At 31.9% G+C, this 21,754-nt stretch overlaps 3 protein-coding genes and 1 non-coding gene across 4 annotated transcripts; 1 reads left to right on the forward strand and 3 right to left on the reverse strand.

Annotated features, from left to right (window-relative positions):
* Positions 1 to 407: 407 nt before the first annotated feature.
* LOC130969612 (succinate dehydrogenase assembly factor 2, mitochondrial-like) lies at positions 408 to 2,238 on the reverse strand. Its single transcript, XM_057895415.1, has 4 exons — positions 1,982 to 2,238; positions 1,786 to 1,912; positions 838 to 906; positions 408 to 728 (listed from the first exon to the last, which is right to left on the reverse strand). The coding sequence occupies exons 1-4, from the start codon at positions 2,137 to 2,139 to the stop codon at positions 582 to 584; spliced, it is 501 nt and encodes a 166-aa protein (XP_057751398.1). The 5' UTR covers positions 2,140 to 2,238; the 3' UTR covers positions 408 to 581.
* Positions 2,239 to 12,657: 10,419 nt separating this feature from the next.
* LOC130966287 (calnexin homolog) lies at positions 12,658 to 16,614 on the reverse strand. The gene is made up of 6 exons (XM_057891073.1): positions 16,381 to 16,614; positions 16,208 to 16,277; positions 13,566 to 14,695; positions 13,371 to 13,442; positions 13,156 to 13,272; positions 12,658 to 13,030 (listed from the first exon to the last, which is right to left on the reverse strand). Exons 1-6 carry the CDS (start codon positions 16,483 to 16,485, stop codon positions 12,896 to 12,898), a joined length of 1,629 nt encoding a protein of 542 aa, XP_057747056.1. The 5' UTR covers positions 16,486 to 16,614; the 3' UTR covers positions 12,658 to 12,895.
* Positions 15,480 to 15,565, reverse strand: LOC130972355 (small nucleolar RNA Z221/R21b). Its single transcript, XR_009083539.1, has one exon. It is a non-coding gene; the product is annotated as a small nucleolar RNA Z221/R21b (small nucleolar RNA).
* Positions 16,615 to 18,261: 1,647 nt separating the features above from the next.
* Positions 18,262 to 19,326, forward strand: LOC130966789 (uncharacterized). Its single transcript, XM_057891612.1, has one exon. It carries the CDS (start codon positions 18,262 to 18,264, stop codon positions 19,324 to 19,326), a length of 1,065 nt encoding a protein of 354 aa, XP_057747595.1.
* Positions 19,327 to 21,754: the final 2,428 nt, after the last annotated feature.

Consider the following 21,754-nt stretch of genomic DNA (forward strand, 5'->3'; position numbering starts at 1 on the left):
AGTTGCAAATGATACATCCGTTAGAAAGGCAGAGCTCCAGAGGGATGAAGCCGTTGGGTGAATCCTCCATCTTTTTCTTTTTGAAGGATATGCAAGAAAATATCAAATACACCATAATTAATTATTAGTTCATTTTCAATGCCTCGTGTATATATCTACTTATAGTTTAATTATAAGTTTATAACACAGCACTATATAGCTCCCTAACATTAGTAGATCATTTGAGCATTAGCCTTTTGTCCAAACAAATAAATTCCGGGATGAGATTCTCTGTTAGAACAAAACGTCAAGATTCTGTTTCTACATTTGAGATATATAACACATGCAAAATTCGGGTTCACAAGAAGTCTAGTATTTCTTCCCGATATTTTAGCGGAACCTGAATCTTTTGGGAACTAAAATAATGGTTTAGTCCAGAAAGTTCCAATCTTCTAGTTTTATTTTTCTTCCTTTGTGCTGATCTCCACTTGCTAATACAAACCTTTGAGTTGCAGTAACCCGTTACTTATTTATAGTAATAAAAATGGTAAAAAAGGCATTCTTTTTCATTGTTACAAATGACAAGATCTTGTGTTCTCAAGCTACTGATTCCCAGCAATGGGACCGTCCCGACCTTTCTTGATATCATCCCAACCCCTTACCCATGGTTGGCCAGGTGTTGCTCTCGTTTCTGGGGAAGAATGGCTCTCAAGGTTCTTCATAACTCTTTCATGCATTGCAGCAAAAACCTAAGCAATAGATAACTCAAATGTGAATTTTAACCCCAAGGAAAGCAAAAAAATCAAATCAAACAAGTAACTTGAAACTCCATCAATTAAATAATGAAATGAAACTCACTGGATTACTGCTAACTGATTCTGGAGGTTTCTCCTGTCCAGATAGCCACTTCCATAGATCTGGATTCTCCTATAGAACAGAAATAGGATTTTGAAGTGCCATGACTTGAGCAAAGAAATATATCAACCAAACTAGCCTAGCAGCTCTCTATCTATTTCTTTTCCATCAGATCAGAGCTTGCAAAATAACAAAAACATCATATGAATTTTCTGACTCATCCTTCCCAGTTTACAGACTCGCAAGCTTGTTTGGAATCTGGATCCTACATGTGCAAGTTTGGAAGTTTTTTGGCAATAAATGTGATGTAGCCTAACTAGATTTTTTCAGATTAACCTCACTAGTCAAACAATGATGCAACTGCAAGTTAGAATTTTGCCTAGCTTGCAATACAAAATAGTTGCAATGATACATACATTCCAGAGATTCAAAACCAAAACCCTCCCTCTTATGGTATGTCGGATTGGAAGGGAGAAAAAATGAAGTGAGAATTTTCATAAACGAACTCCAGGTGTAATTTAACATACCAAACTCTTAAATGAAAATTTCCTATAAGCCTTAAAGATGAAACATCAATGGCAATCCAACCTGAATTGAATGTGAAAATGTTTCTTTCCCCTCAAAGGCACAAATTAATCAAATGAAGCACATTTGTAGATAATCAGAATCAAAACACACACTAATCTATACAAATTTAATGGATAAGCGTGCAAACTTCAAAATTCCTGACCCTATCAATTACAATCAAGTTGGTGTAAATCAAAGAGTTCCATATCGTAATGATGGAGTTTAGGTGTACCAGTGAAATTAGAAGATAACATACTTGTGCAGTTGTACAATGGATCCAAGTGGAACTCAGATGATCCTCGGTAATATTTACAAACAATCAATACTAGAATGAAGGAAACTACTCATGGCGGTGAATTACCAAGGGAGGAAATGGGGAATTACCAAGTCGAGGACATGAACGAGAGCTCGAAGACGATTTTCATCCAAGGAGTGAACATTGTCCTCCACCCATTTGCCGAGAACCAAGTCGAGTTCCAAGAACCCTCGTTGTTTGCTTCTATAAATTAGCCTGTTCAGAAAGAAAGAACAAAGTCAAAAGAGGAAGAATTGAAAGAAAAGAGGGGAGGGGAAGGGGGACCTGTTAAACAAGCGCCTTTTGCTTTCTTCGTCAGACAAATCGATATGAAGGGAGCTGAAAGGAGAAGAAAGAGAATAGCGAGGAAGAGGAGATGCGGTGGGATTAGATGAAGTGAGGAATCTGCGGAGGTTGATAACACCTCGTCTCAGCGAACCCATTTGATTGGGAATGGGAAAATAGTAGGAGGAATGAATGAGTGAAAATTGAATTGTGTTTTTAGTTGTATTTCAGTATTTGTATGGGTTACACACTACTACCGTGGCTCTCCTTCCTCCTCACACACCGCACTCATCTATTATTAATTTATTAATTATTAGTTATTACGCCACGCAAACTACGGCTCAATTTTTTTGTTATGGAACTAAGCAGCGTGATGTACTTCGATATGGAACTAGAGCGTGTTAGACCAAAGGATGGGACAGCTTTATGTCATTGGCAGGGGTAGAAATCGCATGGTCCCAGTTATTTGTTTTGGAAAAATATATAAAGAACTCGGAGGGTCTGATTTTGTAATTGCTGGAATTTAAATTTCTCAACTTGCAAATCGGACCATGGGTATTGTATATATATAAATTTTATATAAAAAATAAAATGAAGTCGGACCATGGGTATTGTAAGTATATGAATTTTTATATAAAGAATAAAATGAATTTGCATGATCCGATTTGTGTACTTCAAATTTTTTTTAATTTTTTCAACATAAATCGGACGGTCCGATTTCTGTAATTCTTAGAAATCGGACGGTCCGATTTGTACTCCGTACATTAAATCATTTCACATTTAAAAAAAATAACACAATAGATCACAATTTAAAAAAACACCATTGTTAATCCAATATTAAAAATAAAAGAGTGTAATAACATTCTAAGTTCTCACAACAATAATAAAAATAATTAACTTCCTAATAATAATAATAATAATAATTTTAATTATAAAATATTAAAATAATTTTTAAAAAAATTACATATTGAGATAATGTATAATATAAAATTCAGGACGATCTACATCTCTACATTTTTTTTCTTTGGCATTTTGAAGTTATTTTCACCATGCAAAGTAAGATCCGAAGGAGTAACGAAGAAGAAGAAGCAGCCGTGGTCCTTCTTTAGGGGAATGGAATGAATGTGAAAACGGATATTGAGTATGGGTTAACATTGAAAAAAAAGTGCACCGTTGTAGGAGTCACCTGCGGGCGACATGTGGACGGAGAGGCACTAATCGCACGGTCCGTTTTCCATACACAATTCGGACCGTCCGAGAAAGCACACCAAATACGCAGGGTCCAATTTCTACCTCTCCTGACACCACACACAGGTAAAACTCTTCCCTCCTCCATAATCGGGTCTAACTCAAATGTGTCTTCCATATAGAAATTAAAAAGCGGCAAACTACTCTAGGTTTGTTTGCAAAAATGTTTTTTCAAGTGATTTTTTTTAAAAAAATATTTAATAATTATGTTTAAATATAATAATATAAAACTATTTTTTATTTATTTTATTAAAAATGTTTTTTAAATAAAAAAATATTTGAAAAAATATAAATTATAATTTTAAAAAAAATGCTTTTTCTATTTTTTAGTATTTTTACTGATACTATTAGAATTTTATCAAACACACTAAAAAATAAAAAATCTTTTAACTTAATAATATCCAAACAAATACTTAAATTTCAATTCATCGTCTAGCATTCTCATTTCAAAAATTGTTGTGTATTAATTAAAGACTAAATACTCAATTGAGTAGTTATCTATTTTTACGAACAAGGCAATTTTTATCTAAATATAAGGGACATTTCGATTTCCAACTTTTTATTTAAAATAATATGATTTCTTAATTAAAAAATCTGTTAAATAATAATAAAAATTAATTTTATGGAGTTTTATACTTTTAGAATAAAGTATTAAATTAATTTCTTAAATTTGGGCATCTTTAATTTTTAAGAGCAACTTAAAGGGACAAAAAGTTGAAACCCTATGCAAGAACTTACCATTGAAGAGGGGCACGGATTCGGTACGCAGGAGTAGTTTGTGCACGGAAACGCCAAAGAACTCTTTGGCACACCAATCAGCCAAAAAGTATCAAAATCAAAATATTGGTTTTTATGGGGTCTTTTTTCTAATTACATCTAAAATAGAGGGATAACTTTTTTTTATATTTTTTTTAAATGAATACATTTTACTCAGTTGTTAAAAGCTGCTAACTTCTTCCTCCAAGTTTTCTTCTTCTCCTTCCTTTGTCACGGCAAGCGTCCGTCCCTTCCATTATCTTCACTATCAACAACGACTCAATCCTCCCCACCGCCTCTCCTACTCGCTCCTTCGCGCTACCAACTCCTTCTTTTCCCCACTCAGCCATGGTGGTTTGGGCACCGTCTTTTCCGGCACGCCGGCAGTCACTGCTCACATTCTGCCGAAAATTGCATGACTCATACCGTCCATCCTTTCAAAAGTGCCCACGTCCTCATACTCAACAGTGAGATCCACTTCCATAGCATAGAGATTGGTGAAGTCATTGACTAAAGTTAGAGTCTATGTGAATCACTGTTGAAAAGCATCGCTATGAGCTGGGTCGGTGAAAATTATGAGAACAGAATCGCCAACAGTGACGAGAATAATCGAGAGTATTGAGCTGCATGTGGTTTTGCCAACGCCACCTTTACCACTAGCGAAGACCCATTTAAGAGCTTTTTGTTCTAAAATGTTCTGCATCGTCTGTTAATCCGCCATGGCCACACCGCTCCTGTCTCTCAACTGTGTTTTCGAATATTCTGTCAAAGTCTAAAACAAGATTCGGCCTTTTTGAATAATTAATTAATTTTTATGACAATTATAATTAATAAAATTAATTTAGCAATTACTAATTTTTTATATTATATTATTATAATTAATAAAATTATTTTAAAAATTTATTAATTTATCAAATTATATTACTATAATTAATAAAATTATCAAAAATATAAGTAATTAATTTAATAAAATTAATCTAAAAAATACTAATTTTTTTATAGCATATTACTATACTCTAAATAATTAATAAATTTTTATGACATATTATTATAATTAATAAAATTAATTTAACCATTATTAATTTTTCATATTATATTATTATGATTAAGAAAATTACTTTAAAATTATAGTAATTTCTCATATTATATTACTATAGTTAATAAAACTACTAAAAAAGATAACTAATTTCCTAAATCATATTACTATAACTTATAAAATTATTTTAAAAAATTAATAATTTCACATAACATCTTATTATATAATGAATAAAATTATTCTCCATAGCATTTAATTATAATTAATAAAATTAATGTAACAAATCACTAATTTTTAATATATATTATTATAATAAATCAAGTTACTCTATAAATTACTAGTTTAGAATTTAAGGTTTAAGTTTAGAGTTTAAGGTTTAAGACTTAAGGTTTAGGGGTTTTTTTTTTTTCTTCTTCTTATCCTCGATATATTCCATCCTGTTATTTGAACCTTAGAACTTTTTACATATATTTTCTTTTCATTTTCGATTTATTTTCCAAGTCAACGATAATACTTATCAATTATTTAATAAAATTAATCAAAAAATACTAATTTCATACTCTATGTAATTAATAATTTTTTATAACATATTACTATAATTAATAAAATTAATTTAACATAATAATTAATTTCTCATATCATATTAACATAATTAATAAGATTATTTTAAAAAAGATTTAATTTCTTAGATTATATTATTATAATTAATAAAATTACTAAAAAATAACTAATTTCTTAAATCATATTACTAAAACTTATAAAATTACTCTAAAAAATTACTAATTTCATATAAAATCTTTCTAAGATTAATAAAATTAATATAACAAAATTACTAATTTTTAATATATATATATATATATATATAATTAATCAAATTATTCTAAAAATTACTAATTTAAAGTTTAAGATTTAGGGTTTATGAGATCTTTATTTGTGTAATATGAGACTTCTTTTTTTTGCGTTATCTTCTTGAATTCTTTTGTGTGTATTCTCTGTACTTTCTATGTACTATCTATCTGTACTGACTTTTACGGTATCTTACTATAATTAGTACTCTACATAATTAATAATTTTTCATAATATATTACTATAGTTAATAAAACTAATTTAACAAAATTATTAATTTCTCATATCATATTAATATAATTAATAAAATTATTTTAAAAATTTACTAATTTCTCAAATCATATTTCTTTAATTAATAAAATTACTAAAAAATAACTAATTTTCTAAATTATATTACTATAATACATAAAGTTATTCTAAAAAATTACTAATTTCACATGACATTTTACTATAATTAATAAAATTGTTTTCGATATCATTTAACTATGATTAATAAAATTAACGTAATAAAATCACTAATTTTTAACATATATATTACTATAATTAATTAAGTTATTCAAAATATTATTAATTTTTCAGAACATCTTACCTTGAAAAAAAGGTATATTTTCTATATCCAATATTACTCGTATCTTGTATGTACAAATATCACTCTTTTTTATCTTTCTTTTATTAAATTTTGTAAAAAAAAAAAACAAAACAATTTTTAGAAAATATTAAAAATATTTTAATTGATAAAATTAAAATATTATATAGATATTTATAAAAATTTTCAAATATTAGTTTGACTGTAACAAAATATATTTATCTTATTTTTTAAAAGAGTAAAACACTAATTACGAGAGTTTAGGATTTGAGATTTAGAGTTTGAAAGTTAGAGATTGGAAGTTAAAATTGGAAGTTTAGAGTTGGAAGTTTATGAATCCTGAATCCTAAACTCTAAATGAGTAATTTGATTAATTATATATATATATATATATATATATATATATATATATATATATATATATATTAGAAATGAGTAATTTTGTTATATTAATTTTATTAACTATAGTTAAATAATATGGAGAATAATTTTATTAATTATAGTAAGATATTATGTGAAATTAGTAATTTTTTAGAATAATTTTATAGGTTTCAGTAATATCATTTAGAAAATTAGTTATCTTTTAGTAATTTTATTAATTATAGTAATATAATATTAGAAATTAAATTTTTTTTTAAAATAATCTTATTAATTATGTTAATATGATATGAGAAATTAATAATTTTGTTAAATTAGTTTTATTAACTATAGTAATATGTTATGGAAAATTGATAGGTATTATCGCTGACTTGAAAAATAAATCGAAAATGAAAAGAAAATATAATAGAATGGAATATATCAAGGATAAGAAGAAGAAAAAAAACTTCTAAATCTTAAGTCTTAAACCCTGAATTTTAAATTAGTAATTTATAGAGTAATTTAATTTATTATAATAATATATATTGAAAATTAGTGATTTATTATATTAATTTTATTAATTATAGTTAAATGATATGAAGAATAATTTTATTCATTATATAATAAGATGTTACGTAAAATTAATAATTTTTTAGAATAACTTTATAAGTTATAGTAATATGATTTAGGAAATTAGTTATATCTTTAGTAGTTTTATTAACTATAGTAATATAATATGAGAAATTACTATAATTTTAAAGTAATTTTCTTAATCATAATAATATAATATGAAAATGATTAAATTAATTTTATTAATTATAATAATATGTCATAAAAATTTATTAATTATTTAGAGTATAGTAATATGCTATAAAAAATTAGTATTTTTTAGATTAATTTTATTAAATTAATTATTTATATTTCTGATTATTTTATTAATTATAGTAATATGATCTAATAAATTAGTAAATTTTAAAAATAATTTAATTAATTATAATATCATGATATAAAAAATTAGTAATTGCTAAATTAATTTTATTAATTATAATTGTTATAAAAATTAATTAATTATTCAAAAACGCCGAATCTCGTTTTAGGCTTTGACAGAATATTCAAAAACACAGTTGAAAGAAACAGTGTGGCCATGGCGGATTAACAGGACTGTGCAGAACATTCTAGAACAAAAAGCTCTCAAATGGGTCTTCACTGGTGGTAAAGGAGCCATTGACAAAACCACATGCAGCTCAATACTCTCCATTCTTCTCCCCACTGTTGGCGACTCTGTTCACATAATTTTCACCGACCCAGTTCATAATTTGAGCGATGCTTTTCAACAGTGATTCACAAAGACTCCAACTTTAGTCAGTGGCTTCACCAATCTCTATGCTATGGAAGTGGATCTCACTGTTGAGTATGAGGACGTGGGCACTTTTGAAGGGATAGACGGTATGAGTCATGCACTTTTCGGCAGAGTGTGGACAGTGACTTCGGGCGTGCCGGAAAAGACGGTGCCCAAGCCACCATGGCTGAGTGGGAAAGAGAAGGAGTTGGTAGCGCGAAGGAGCGAGTAGGAGAGGCGGAGGGTTGAGTCGTTGTTGGTGGTGGAGATAATGGAAGGGGAAGGGTTGAGTCGTTGTTGGTGGTGGAGATAATGGAAGGGGCGGACGCTTGCGACGACAAAGGAAGGAGAAGAAGAAAACTTGGAGGAAGAACAACTGAGTGAAATGTATTCATTTAAAAAAAAATATAAAAAAAGTTATCCCTTTATTTTATATGTAATTAGAAAAAAGACCCCATAAAAACCAATATTTTGATTTTGATACTTTTTGGCTGACTGATGCGCCAAAGAATACCTTGGCATTTCTGTGTGCAAACTACTCTTGCGTACCGAATCCGTCCCCATTGAAGAGATGAGAGAAGGAACTTACCATTGAAGAGATGAGAGAAGGAGTTCCTGCACAGCTTTTGAGGAGAGTGAGTCCCTCTAAATGGGGACTCATATTGTCCAATAATAAAAAATGGATCCTTTCTATTTTTTTAATACTTGAAAAAATAAAGTGTGATCTCTCACCTTTATTTTATAAGTGAGACAAAAAATAAATAGAAGAGAAAAAAATAATAAAAGGTGAGATTAAATACTGGACATTATCCAATTTTTTTCACTGAAAATGATCTACTCCTCCAATAATAACTTGCTACTTGACAAGTTATTATAAAAATAAATAATTATATAAAATTTTAATTAATTAAATAATTATATTAAATAATTATATCTTTATTTAATTTAAATAATAATTAATTAAATAATTAAATCATAATTAATTTATTAATAATTATAATAATTAATTAGATTAAATAATTAAATTTTTTTAATTAATTATTTATATTTTTTTTGTATTAAGTAATTTTACAAATTAGTGTAATTTCGAATTATATATTGTGTATTTATTGTTATATATGAATTATTTTAATATTGATATCTTTTAATAGTGAATTATTTTTAAATTTATAAATTTAAATAATATTATTAAAAAAATAATTACATTAATTTTAAGTATTTTAATTAATTAATTAAGTGGGACCACAACATGAACTAAAGTTAGTTTCTTCTAATGGAGAAGAGAGGGATGTTTTGAGTTCCTATTTACTGTTTATGACGCAAAAGCTGATGTGGAGTTACTTTTTATGACAGGTGGGCCATAAATAGAGACTGGGATGAGTTCTCTATTAGAGATGGTCTAAGATTTAAAGTGTCTTATTTAAATCCAAAAAAGTTTCATTTAGCTTCAATATAGTCCCACCGTGAGGTCAAAGTTAAATAATTAACGGAAACAAGATCGATAAATGTATTGATACATCTACGATTGATTTTGTACCTTTAGAGCTTGTACTTGTTCTCCAGATTATCAACCTTATTTTTGTATTGCTGTCATGTAAGACATTCTGTTGTTTATTTAACTTTGACATCACAATGAGATTACATTAAAAATAATAAAAAAAATTTTAATTCAAATATGATACTTTAAACTTTAAGGACCAAAACAGAATTAGGACAACTACCTTCAACCATGTGGGGGGCAAATGCTCTCGTTGAATTTTCATAAAGTTTCATGTAGAATACATAAAAAAATATATTTGCCCCCACCCAATAAATAAATTTGACCCCACTAAATTTTTTTTCTCGGTTCACACATTTTTCGGTGTATAGAAATGGAAAAAAAAAGACACGAAACATAAACATTAATCAATAATAAATATATAAAAACATCAATACAAAGCACATCAATTCAATTTTAATAAATAAATTTATTATCATTAAAGGTTGATATACTGCAGACAATATTAAAATAATTATTTTTTATTTGCTAATTCAGTACTTAATAAATTAAAAAAATTAAATAAATATAATAAACAACTAAAATTTGACTCCATTAAATATTTTTTTATTATAAAAGATTAAAATTTTATCCATGAAAAATATATTTAGTTCGCTTAATATTAATAAAAAATGAATATCTAAATTATTTGAATATTTAAAAATAATTTTATATTTTTGGTATGTTTATGTAAATAAATATTACCAAATAATTTTTTTATGAATTGCGTATATCAAAATTTGTAGCAAAATTTTAAAATTTAATAAATGGAAGACTAAAAAAAATTAAAAACAAAACAAAAAAAATATTGTCTGAAATTAAATGGCTTAGTTTCTAAAATAAAAAAATTACATAGACTCGAAAAAATATTATTTTTTATTGGTATTTTTTTAAAATTAATTTTAGGTTTATCAATAACAACAATATTAGTTCAAGAAACCTCTTTGGCTATAAATATTATAAAAATTCAATTTCGTAATCATATGGGAGATGACTTTTTAAATAATTGTTCAATAATATATATATAGAAAGAAAAATATTTAATTGTATTGACAATTGAAAGGAAATATAAAATCTATTTAACTTATTATTTTAGTATTTAAATTTATTTGTTAGACAATTTAAAAACTAATTATATTTTACCATAACAAAATATAATTATAAAAATTATTATCATATTATATATGCATTACCTCCATGACCAAATTTTTTGGATCTGTCAGTAACTTTACCCATACTTTTATTTATAATTTATGGGATTTTAACCTCTCAAAATTCTTTTCAATAATAAAACTAATTACACCATCACTATTGTCACTTTTTCATCATTATCATTATAATTTCTACTTTTATTATTTCTATTGTACAATCATACTTTATAATCATTATCTTTTCTACTATTATCAACATTACCATAATATAAAGCTTGAAGATCAAAGTGCTCTTTTTTATTGGACAAGAATCGTCTCGTCATTCATAAAAATATATAAGAATCTTTTTTATTGGACAAGAATCGTCTCGTCATTCATAAAAATATATAAGAATCGGATTAATTCTTTACTCTTAATTGAATTTAAAACTTTTTTATGATTACTCATTAAAAAGAAAATTCGCACTAATAAAAAAAATTTTGAAAGATGTCAACAAAAAAAACTCCAAACAATTTTAAAATTTGAAAGCATGCTAATCACTTTTAAAATTTGATAAGGTGCTAATCACTCTGCCAAAGTCTATTTCCAATGAGCATAATAATGTTAAAGTGACCACTAGAATTTACTAATTAGATATTTTGAATTAATTTACTTAATATACAATTTTCAGTAGTTAGATCAGTAATTTACTAATTAGATATTTTGAATTAATTTACTTAATATACAATTTTCAGTAGTTAGCTAAATCATCCAATTTTAGTGATCGCCTCACCATTATGCTCATTGAAAATGTCCAGCAAAATTATAGCTATGTTTATCAAATTTTAAAATTATTAAGAACTTTTTATCAATAACATCTTTCAAGAATTTTTCATCAACACCTGAATTTTTTGAATACTGAATTAGTAGTTAATTAAAAGAAATTAGTTATAAACCCATACTTCTGAGACCCAAATTTACAGTAAATTTTTTTCCTCTTATTGAGCATCATTGATAAGCGTCCTCGGAGAAGCAGAGGGCTGGATTTTAAAAGAACTATGATTCGTCGAGGACTGGATTTTAAAAGAACTACGAATTTAGGTTGGATGCTGCTGTGAAGCCCTAATATTTTGGTTTCCCACGGTATCCCCCAACCCAACAGCCCTAATATTTTGGTTTCCCACGGTATCCCCCAACCCAACAATCAAGGACTAATCCGTCGCGAATCTGAGCTCCATTGTTCCATTTAAAGGTCTGCTGCTGGCCAATGATTTACTGCATGCACAAAACGGGATTCAAACCCCCAACACTTGCTTAAGCGAACAAGTGAGAATCAGAAGACTAAATTTTAAAAGAACTACGGATTTAGGTTGGATGCTGCTGTGAAGTCCTAATTTTGTTTTGATATAACACCAGATTTGTTTGTGGGGAAAGGGGGGGGGGGGGGGGGATTGGGTAACAATAAATGGCTCAATAAACCTATAGTAATTTAAAATTTAAAGGATAAAAGAAAAAAACGCACAATGATTTAAACATATTAAAGAAAAAAAAAAGAAAAAAAAAATCACATTGATTAAACATATACAACAAAAATTGAGAAGATGTGTAATTTGATTGTTTGCAAATTTGTTGATGCCTAGATGAGACAAATAAGTGAGTTAAATGATGAATTTTTAAAGTAAACATTACCTGTAAACAAAATATCAATTCTAAATAGCAACTCAGTTGTTTCTTTAAAATCTAGCAATTTCATTTAAGCATCTTACAATGTCATTAAACCACACAAGTGTTGCTACTTGCTAGATGATTGGATCTCTCTTCACCGTTATAAGCAAAAACAATTAAGAGAAAAATAATTTTACAACCTCAATTAGCTTCAAAAAAGTCCTCAAACGACCGGCATAACACATATCTGGTTTCCACTCCCATATGCATAGCATACTTTAAAATAAGGTGAAGGATAAAAATGAGAACAAAGTGCCTATGGACTCAACACCTATTGTCCAACTAAGCTCAAAATTTATCTATTCTGATGATCTTGGTCGGCAGCTCCAGTGAGCGAAAAGGTTTTCAACCATTTCAATCTCGCCTTGTTGTCCTCCTACGTGGTGCGGCAGCAGATGTTTCCTCCTTCTCTTTGTTTTCTTCATTCTCTACGCCACTTTCATTGGCCTTGGTTTCTTTGGGTGCTGGGCTTGGCTTCTCTACCCTTGCCTACACAACAAGACACATGCCCACGATTAACATAATGTCCTACACAGAGTGTCCGAAATATAAATACTGGAGACCAATTTTACTGGTTAAGATACAATCATACATCAATGAATTTCATTACTCACCGGCTTCTTTTTTCCCCCAAATATGAGCTTGAAGAAGATTGTCAAGAAGACAACCACAACAGACACGAGAATTCCAATAGTGAGATTTGGTTGCTTCTCACCCTTTTCAATGAGATCCTGTTCAGAAGCACAGGATTCACGTTAAACTCCAATGAGTGCAACATAACAGGATGTGTACACAAAAAAAGATGGGAGTATTTTGTTGATAATCTTACATGTATTTTGAGCTTGTAATCACTCAGGAATGGAATGTCAGCTATCTTGTATAAGAGGTCAAATACCTTCTTCTGCATGGTTAAAAAAATAAAATAACGCATCAGAAATAGGAGAGGGCAGAAGACCCATATTAGAGACATGCTGCACAGTAAAAATGAGTTACAGCTGGAAAACACTCAAATCAACAACATTACCTGCAAGTCTGCAAGACCACTTGAAGCAGCCACAGAATCTTCTTCTTCCTTCTGTTTCTCTTTCTCAACTGCAAACTTAGGCTTCCATGTAGTCTCTCTATAAGAGGCTGCAACCTTGTCATCTTTAGCTATCAAGATATTGTCAAACAATATGCCATCTTGCATTGTCCAGATCTCAATACCAATAGCAGCAATGGGCTCAAAATCAGGCTTTTCAAGTTCAAAGTAGTCTGGGTTTGGAATATCACGCGGCTTCCATATACCCTTATAAGCTGGGTTGTCAATGAGAGGGGCATGCCATTTTCCCTTGTAAGCAGGATTCCTCTTCATTGGCCTCTTCCACTCACCGCAACCAGGGGCGGAGTCACACTTGGGGTTATCAATTTTGGGGGCTTCCCATTCACCATCCTCCTCATCATCCCAATCTTCTGGTTTTGTGGCTTCGGGGTCATCAATTTCTTCAGGCTCATCATCCAACCATCCTTCAGGTTTCTCAGCTTCTTCATCAAGAATTTCCATGGGTGCATCCTCATCCCAGTCATCTGGCTTTACAGCATTTGGGTCTGGAATTTTAGCTCTCTCATCCCAGTCCTCAGGTTTATTGTCATCGGGATCTGGGATTGTCTTGGAAGGGATAAGAGCAGGTTCAAAATCCTCCGAAGATAAGAAGTTTGCCTTCTTCTTCTCTTCCCCATCAATCAAGATACGCAATTCATTGTCAGGCTTCAGAATAGCAGTGTATACATGGGTTAGTTTGTCAGATGGAACGGAAGGAGGATACTTGAGATGGTGTTCAACGTACTCCCCAGTCTTGGGATTCTTATGCTTGAAGATGAAGTGCACCTTGTTTGTAGCTCCACACTTGTCAGGACCAAACATGATAGAATAAGGAGATTCATTGTCAAATCCTTTGGGTTTCCATCCAGCCTCCTGTGGTCTAAGATACTTTAGGTATGCACCACCACACTCAAGACCATTCTGAAGACGAGTCTCGAATTGAAGAACAACTGATTCATCCTTGAGAGTCACCGGTTCATCAAGTTCTTTAACTATAGCATACTTCCTTGCTTTCTCACTGACCAGAAGTCCGTAATCATCATGCCCCTCACTCTTCTCATGCTTCCACGCACCTAGAACAAAGGGAGCAAATAAAAAATAATTTCAACTTTCAGGTAAAAAAAATGATACATAATGGTAGTTTCCAATGGCATTTTGGTAATTTTAATTTTAAATTCAAACATCTATGATGTCAATTTACAACAGGTGAAATTTCAAATATGCACTACTAAAGCACCCCACACTAGGGGAAACAAGTGCACCAAACTTGTTGAATATACAAGTCTAAAAATATAAAGAAGACATTACAAGGACTCAAATGCAAAATTCCAAAATACAGACTGAGAAGCACTTATTTCAAGGTGATAACAGGAGGCCCTTCTCCTTTACACACAATCATTTGGAAATTAAGGATGTATATTGTAAACAAAATTGTAGCAACGAGATATTTGCTGAAAATAATGGTATTGGTCTTTACATAGATTCCATTTTTACACTAAGTATTCTCTTGAATAAAAATCATTGACAATCACACAATAGAATAAGCAAGGTAAAGTTGAGAGAACCCGAGCGTATAAACGAAAATGTATATTGGGACAAAAGAGGAACAAAGGGAATTATGAATAAGAGAAACCATCAGAAACCAGAGTTTTATCTCCAGAAGCTATATAAGCTATACAGTCCGCATCATGGTTGGGGTCACAAAACCCCACATCACTTGATTTCCTCTTCATTCAATTTGTTTTCCACTTTCCAGACACCATCCACACAACGCACATGACAGATAGCAGTAAAATCAAACGGGAAAAATAAAATGAACCACAAGAAAAAAGACAATAACGGACTCTGAAGAAAGAAGGGCTCAGATTTAATGGGTATGAGAAGCTTGTCAACACTGAATCATCAGAGTGGTGCATGACTTCCTCTAGTACTCATCACAGCCCACGAAATTCTATGTTCAATGCAACGACAAAAACAACACAAAAAATGTATCTAAGGAGTTGACTTAGAGAGAGAGGTGACACTAAAGTTACCACAATTTATTGATCTCTCTAGAATACTTTACATGCTTATTAGTTATTAGTATCGGGCGAAAATTCTGACCAGCAACAGTCGTTAATTTATTTACAAAAATTGTTACAAGAATATTATCAAATAAGCCAATAGGATCTCTTTATTACTTTGATTACACCTCCACTAATAAATTTTGCCATTCCAAAATTACAGACCTAGAAAGTATACTTTTGAACATCGTCGGTTCGTCCAACCATGTATCAAAATGCTAGTCGTTTCTACAATTCGTAAAGCATTTATAGAAGGAACTCCGTCAAACTGCCCAGAGAGAAGAAGTCTGGTGGATTCGGATTTCAATATTTAGAGTCAGATTCGTTTAATTTCTTTCTTCTTTAAGTTTGAAATTCATCATAATAACACAAGCATATACAGTAATCAATTGAAGACAACACACAAAAGCATGTTGATATCACACTTTCGACAAACAGCCAGTAAAATAATCAGAACTAAACTCAGAGTGACTACAATCAAATCAATCATACAAACAAGGAAATAAATGAGCTAGGGCTTACCATTGTACTCGTCCTTCTGCGACACAATCCAACGGCCTTCGAAATTCTCATCGAACGACTCGTAGAAGATCTGAAGCACATGCGTAACACAGACAAAATCAGTCCACGCAAAAGCAAAAGCAAAAGCAAAAGACACAGATCCAACGCATAAAAGAATGAGAAAGAGTAAATACGGCGTCGTCGACGTCATCTGAAGCGCGGAGGAGCTGAAACGATGCAGCGCAGACGAGGAGGAGCACTGTAACGATCCTCGGAGGGGTTAACTTCCGTTCTCCCATGATTCTCACTCTCTCTAGCTGACTCACAGTGAAACCCTAATCTTGAAATGATAATAAGAGTGAAATCTTAACAATAGTGAGATCTAGAATTTCCTAATAAAATAACAGCGTGTAGTTGGGGGATGACGGCATCCCCATTTCGGGTTTGTACCACTTTATAGACTTGCTTCCCACTTAGCTTAGAGCTGTTTCGACCAATGATCAAACGCGCCGCGTGACATCAGCCAATAATATCTTGCCACGTTGCCTTTTTGCATCACTCTTATGTCGTGCTTTCTGCGCCTAAATATCAAAATCCATATATCCCATGATCCGCCTTTTTTCATTTATTTTGGAGTAATTACTAATTACCAAATCAAATAATCAATACATCAATACATAATACACTTGCTGAGGTTTTTAAGAGATTTTTTATTTAAATAAATCAAATAAATGTATTAATTATCGAAATAAATAATTTTAAAAATATTTACCGTAAACGAGATAGACATGTATTTCGTTTACACTATAAACGAGATGTATGGAGTTGTGTTCCACCGGTTATAAAAGAATGTCTAACTCTTGGTATTTTTCACAAACTTTTTGTATCATATTTCTCACAAATACAAAGTATGGCCAGTAATAATCCGTACATAGTTGTGTTTGTGTATCCCAATTGCCGTATGAGAAACGGCGACAACGGGGTGACATTTGAGTGCGAGAATCCGATATTGTTTCACACTCAACGTGTGAATACGTTGTCGGATTTGAAGAGTTTGATACTGAGCAAGGTCGGTGGTACAGTAGCGAGGGAAATGGGAAGGGTGGCGTATAGGTTACTGGCCCCTATGGGCAATGGAGTCTTCCGATTTCGACTATTCCAACTCCAAGGGGACATGCATGTGCGAGTGATGTTCGACATCCATGGGAGGATCATGGTGGAGCAAGTAATGGAGCTGTCTGCAGAGGTTGGACACAGTGGCGGTGGTCCTTCCATACAGTCGACCTATGTGCAGGACGACCGACCTCTCGCACCACCGCCCATTCATGTTGCCGTTCCAGTGGATGAGGCGGAGGAGGGCGAGGAGGAGTCAGACGAGAATTACGTGGCGGACAGTGGTGAAAGCGGATCGTCCGATAGTGGGATGAGAATGAGTGTGTTCCAGAGACACCCGTTCCGACTACGGCCCACCATGTCCTGCCTCCACCTCTTCCGATACCAACGCTTTCGGCAGTTCCCTCTCACTATCACAGTCTAGATTTGGACGCCATGCATGAGAGGACTCCGTTTCTTGACATGGGTGAAGAGGATTGCAACCTAGATGGCAGTGTAGAGTTTTGAGTTGGCCACAAGTTTAGAAGCCGAGAGGCAGTGCTTCAGAGTGTGAAGAACTACAGTATTCGAAGGAGTGCGGAGTACCGAGTGATAGAATCAGACCGATTAAAGTATCATGTGCAGTGCTGTCAAGCTGATAATGGGAGTCAATGGAGCCTCCGTGTAGCCCTTCGACAGAACCTTGGATACTGGTAATATTAAGTTTATCTGTGCCTTTCAACACTTTATTACGATATACTAAGTAGTTGTACGAAGTGCCTAAACCAATCTTGTGTTGTTGTGTTCAGGGAGGTTCGGAGGGTGGGTAGAGTGCATAGTTGTCTAGCACTCACCATGTCTCAAGACCATCGCCAGCTAGACAGCAGTCTGATATGCCGATCATCTTGCCTTTGATTTAGTCCAACCCCTCTGTCAGCATTCTGATTTTGTAAGGTGCGGTCCAAGCGAGCTATCACTTCAAAATGTCCTACAGAAAGGTGTGGACGGCCAAGCAGAAGGCAATTGCACAAATCTATGGGGATTGGGAGGAGTCGTACAATAAGGTTTCCAAGTTGCTTCAGGCACTGCAGAGCTATTTATCTGGTACCATTTGTTACCTCTGCGTTAAACCATTCTACGATGGGCACCTCCTTGTATGTGACTGCAGCATGTTCGACAAGGTATTTTGGTCTTTCCCGTCATGTGTAGAAGTCTTCAAGAATTACAAGCCCTTTGTCTCTATAGATGGTACGCATCTATATGGCAGGTATGGTGGTGTGTTGCTTATTGTGGTGGTGCAAGATAGGAATAACAACATCCTGCCTATTGCCTTTGCCATTATAGAGTCCGAGAGCACCGAGTCATGGTCGTTCTTCCTAACTAATCTGAGACGCCACGTCACCCCACAAGACGGCCTGCTGGTTATCTCCGACAGATCTGAGGCTATCAAGGCAGCGCTTAGCTTTGATGACCGTGGTTGGCATCCCCCTAGAGCCTACCATGCTTACTGCATAAGACACATGGCTGCGAACTTCATGACACGGTTCAAGTCAACCGAGGGCAAGAGGTACCTCATTAACGCTGCTTATAGTCCAAGCAAGGCCGGTTACGAGTGGTACATGGATGCGTTGAGAGGAGTCTTGCCTACCATGGTTGAGTGGGCTAGTCGTTTCAGGAAGGAGATTTGGCTGCAACATTGCGACGGTGGGCGTCGGTTTGGCCACATGACGACAAATCTATCCGAGTGCATCAAAGCAGTGTTGAAGGGCACCCGGTACTTGCCGATTTCTGCCATTGTGTGCATCACGTACGAGAGATTACAGAAGTTGTTTGTGACGAAGGGCAGAGAGGCACAGTCACAGCTCACTGCTGGATGCCGATTCTCACAGAGACTATTGGCCGCCATTGAGAAGAACAGAGAAGGGATACCAAAGATGCGTGTCACTCACTGTAACAGGCGGGCATCGGTGTTTGTTGTGGAGGAGTTTGAGCTGTTTAAGGGATGGGGGCGGCTCCTTCCGTGTTCGGCTATCGAAGGGCACATGTGACTGCGGTTTATTCCAGTCACTCCACTATCTGTGCCGTCACGCACTAGCTGGGTGTGCCACTGCTAGCATAGAGTGGGCCCCATATTGGTATACTCCTCTATCTGGTGGACACCACTGAGAAAATCTCTGGTAAATCCAACTCATCAGCAGCGGAGTACAACCGTCGATATCTCTGACTCCCCGCTGTGCCGCCAAACAGAGTGACTGGTAAGTCCAGACCAGCACAGCAGAGCCCCATGATAACGCCCTGCACTCCACGAAGTCCCGTAAAAACAGTAGCCACCGTACGTGCACCAGGTTGTTGGACTTGTCTGTCAGCAGATACCCTCCGATCAGTAACATAATGTAGCAGTGGGCATACTGTCGGAGGGTCTTAGGATCGTCGACATACTTTGATTAACTGAACATAATGTAACTAACCTCAAAGTCACCCATCCCAGCGTAATGCGAAGTTTCGTTTAGTCTGTTGATGTCACCGTCGTTACTCGCCTGGCGTGCCATCCCCGTATTTGACTCAAATATGGAAGGAAATGGTTAAAAGATGGGAGAAAGAGTTTGACTAGGTCAAAGTGGGATCCAGGAACATTGTGTAAACGACTTATACTTATAAGCGCCGTTCAGCCTTATCTCGTTTACAGTGTAAACGAGATAAGGGTCTATCTCGTTTACAGTGTAAACGAGATAAGACACGCTGACGTGTCATATCTCGTTTATACTGTAAACGAGATATGACGGGAGAACGCAAAACAATAAATATTTTTAAAATTATTTATTTCGGTAATTAATGCATTTATTTTATTTATTTAAATAAAAAATTCGATTTTTAAGAGCAGATAATTTGATATAAAAAAATTTAAAATATAATACAATTTTAAATTGATGTATGTATTTGTGTGATATATGAAAAATGCTAGAATTAAACAAAGAAAAAAACGAGTATATAATAAATAAATATCTTGATTTTTATGAAAAATATGTATACATATTCTTTTGTAAGTAACTAAAATTTTAGTTTATATCTCTAATATTAGTTTATGTAATACTAATAATGATAGAATTGATCTATTTTAGAATAGAAAAAAAGTTAATATTGAATTAATTTGATTAGCTATTTTAAAAATAAATTACTATATGTATTCGTGTGATACACATAAAATGTTTATTTATTTATATTTATGTTTGAAATATGTTTCTATAATAAATTTTTTATGAACATATTTAACTTATTTAACATATTTTCTATTTATGTGATTATACATATGTTTGATAATAGATTTGCAAAATTCTCACATAATGTGAATCTCAATTTAGGTTTACTCTTATAACACATTAAGATAAATTTAGAAACAGTTTTTTACATCAAATTTAAAAATATTTTCACAACTATTTCAAATAGAGATATATTTAAATTTCTAATTGTATGCTGTACAAAACACATTTATAAAATAATATAAAAAAAGAATAATACAAAATATATAATTAATTTATTATTGATATACAAATTATAATTACTTTTTTTATCAATTAGAACTATTTGAATTGGAATTTTTTGTGTTTGTGTTTCAAATCGATTTGCACTCCACACTCGAAGTATTTTAATTTTAAGTTTTCAAACTTTATGCTCGAACATTATCTTGATATTTTTAATAAGATCACTGTTATTAAAATCGGATCGGATCAGCTAGTTCGACCAAAAAACCGATAAATTAGATTCATTATCGGTCCGGTCCGTTATTTAGACCGCACAAGATACAGAACCGGAACGAACCGATCAAACTCATAACAAACTAGTAGAATTGGTCAAATTCAGTAAAACCGAGCCGACTGAACCGCTTAACTTTTAAATTTTTTTAAAAAGTGTGAATTGAAGTTCGAATCCTTGCCATCTAGAAAGAAATCGTCCTTCTTTGCCACCAAATTATTTAGTTTTTTAATAATATATATGCAAAATACATATAGATATCTTTTATCAAATAGTTTATTTTTATTTATCTTATTTTAATTTTAGTTATAAACTCACTCATTCTTAAATTAATAATATTTTTATTTAACAATAATTAATAAATTCACTTATTTTTTCATAATTATATAATATCTATTAGTATTATTTTTTAATAAATACTTGTAGTATATAATAGTATAATAGATATAAACTAATTAATAAATTATTAAAATTTAAAAATAATAGTTATTTTAATATAAAAACAAAATAAAAATATTTATGATAGAATAAAATTAACAAAATACTTATAATTTCTGTTCCATATTATTTTAAAATAGCTAGATATTCTTAAAATATTAGTGAAAATATGTATTTTAAATTTAAATTTTAAATTTTTTATTATTTTTTATTTATATAGGACCAGGTTAATCGGTTCAACCAATGACTCACCGGTTGAACCAATAAACCAGTGACCCAGTAATCTAA

The sequence above is a fragment of the Arachis stenosperma genome, chromosome 3 (genome assembly GCF_014773155.1).
Source record: "Arachis stenosperma cultivar V10309 chromosome 3, arast.V10309.gnm1.PFL2, whole genome shotgun sequence".
In the NCBI taxonomy this organism is placed as follows: Eukaryota; Viridiplantae; Streptophyta; class Magnoliopsida; order Fabales; family Fabaceae; genus Arachis; species Arachis stenosperma.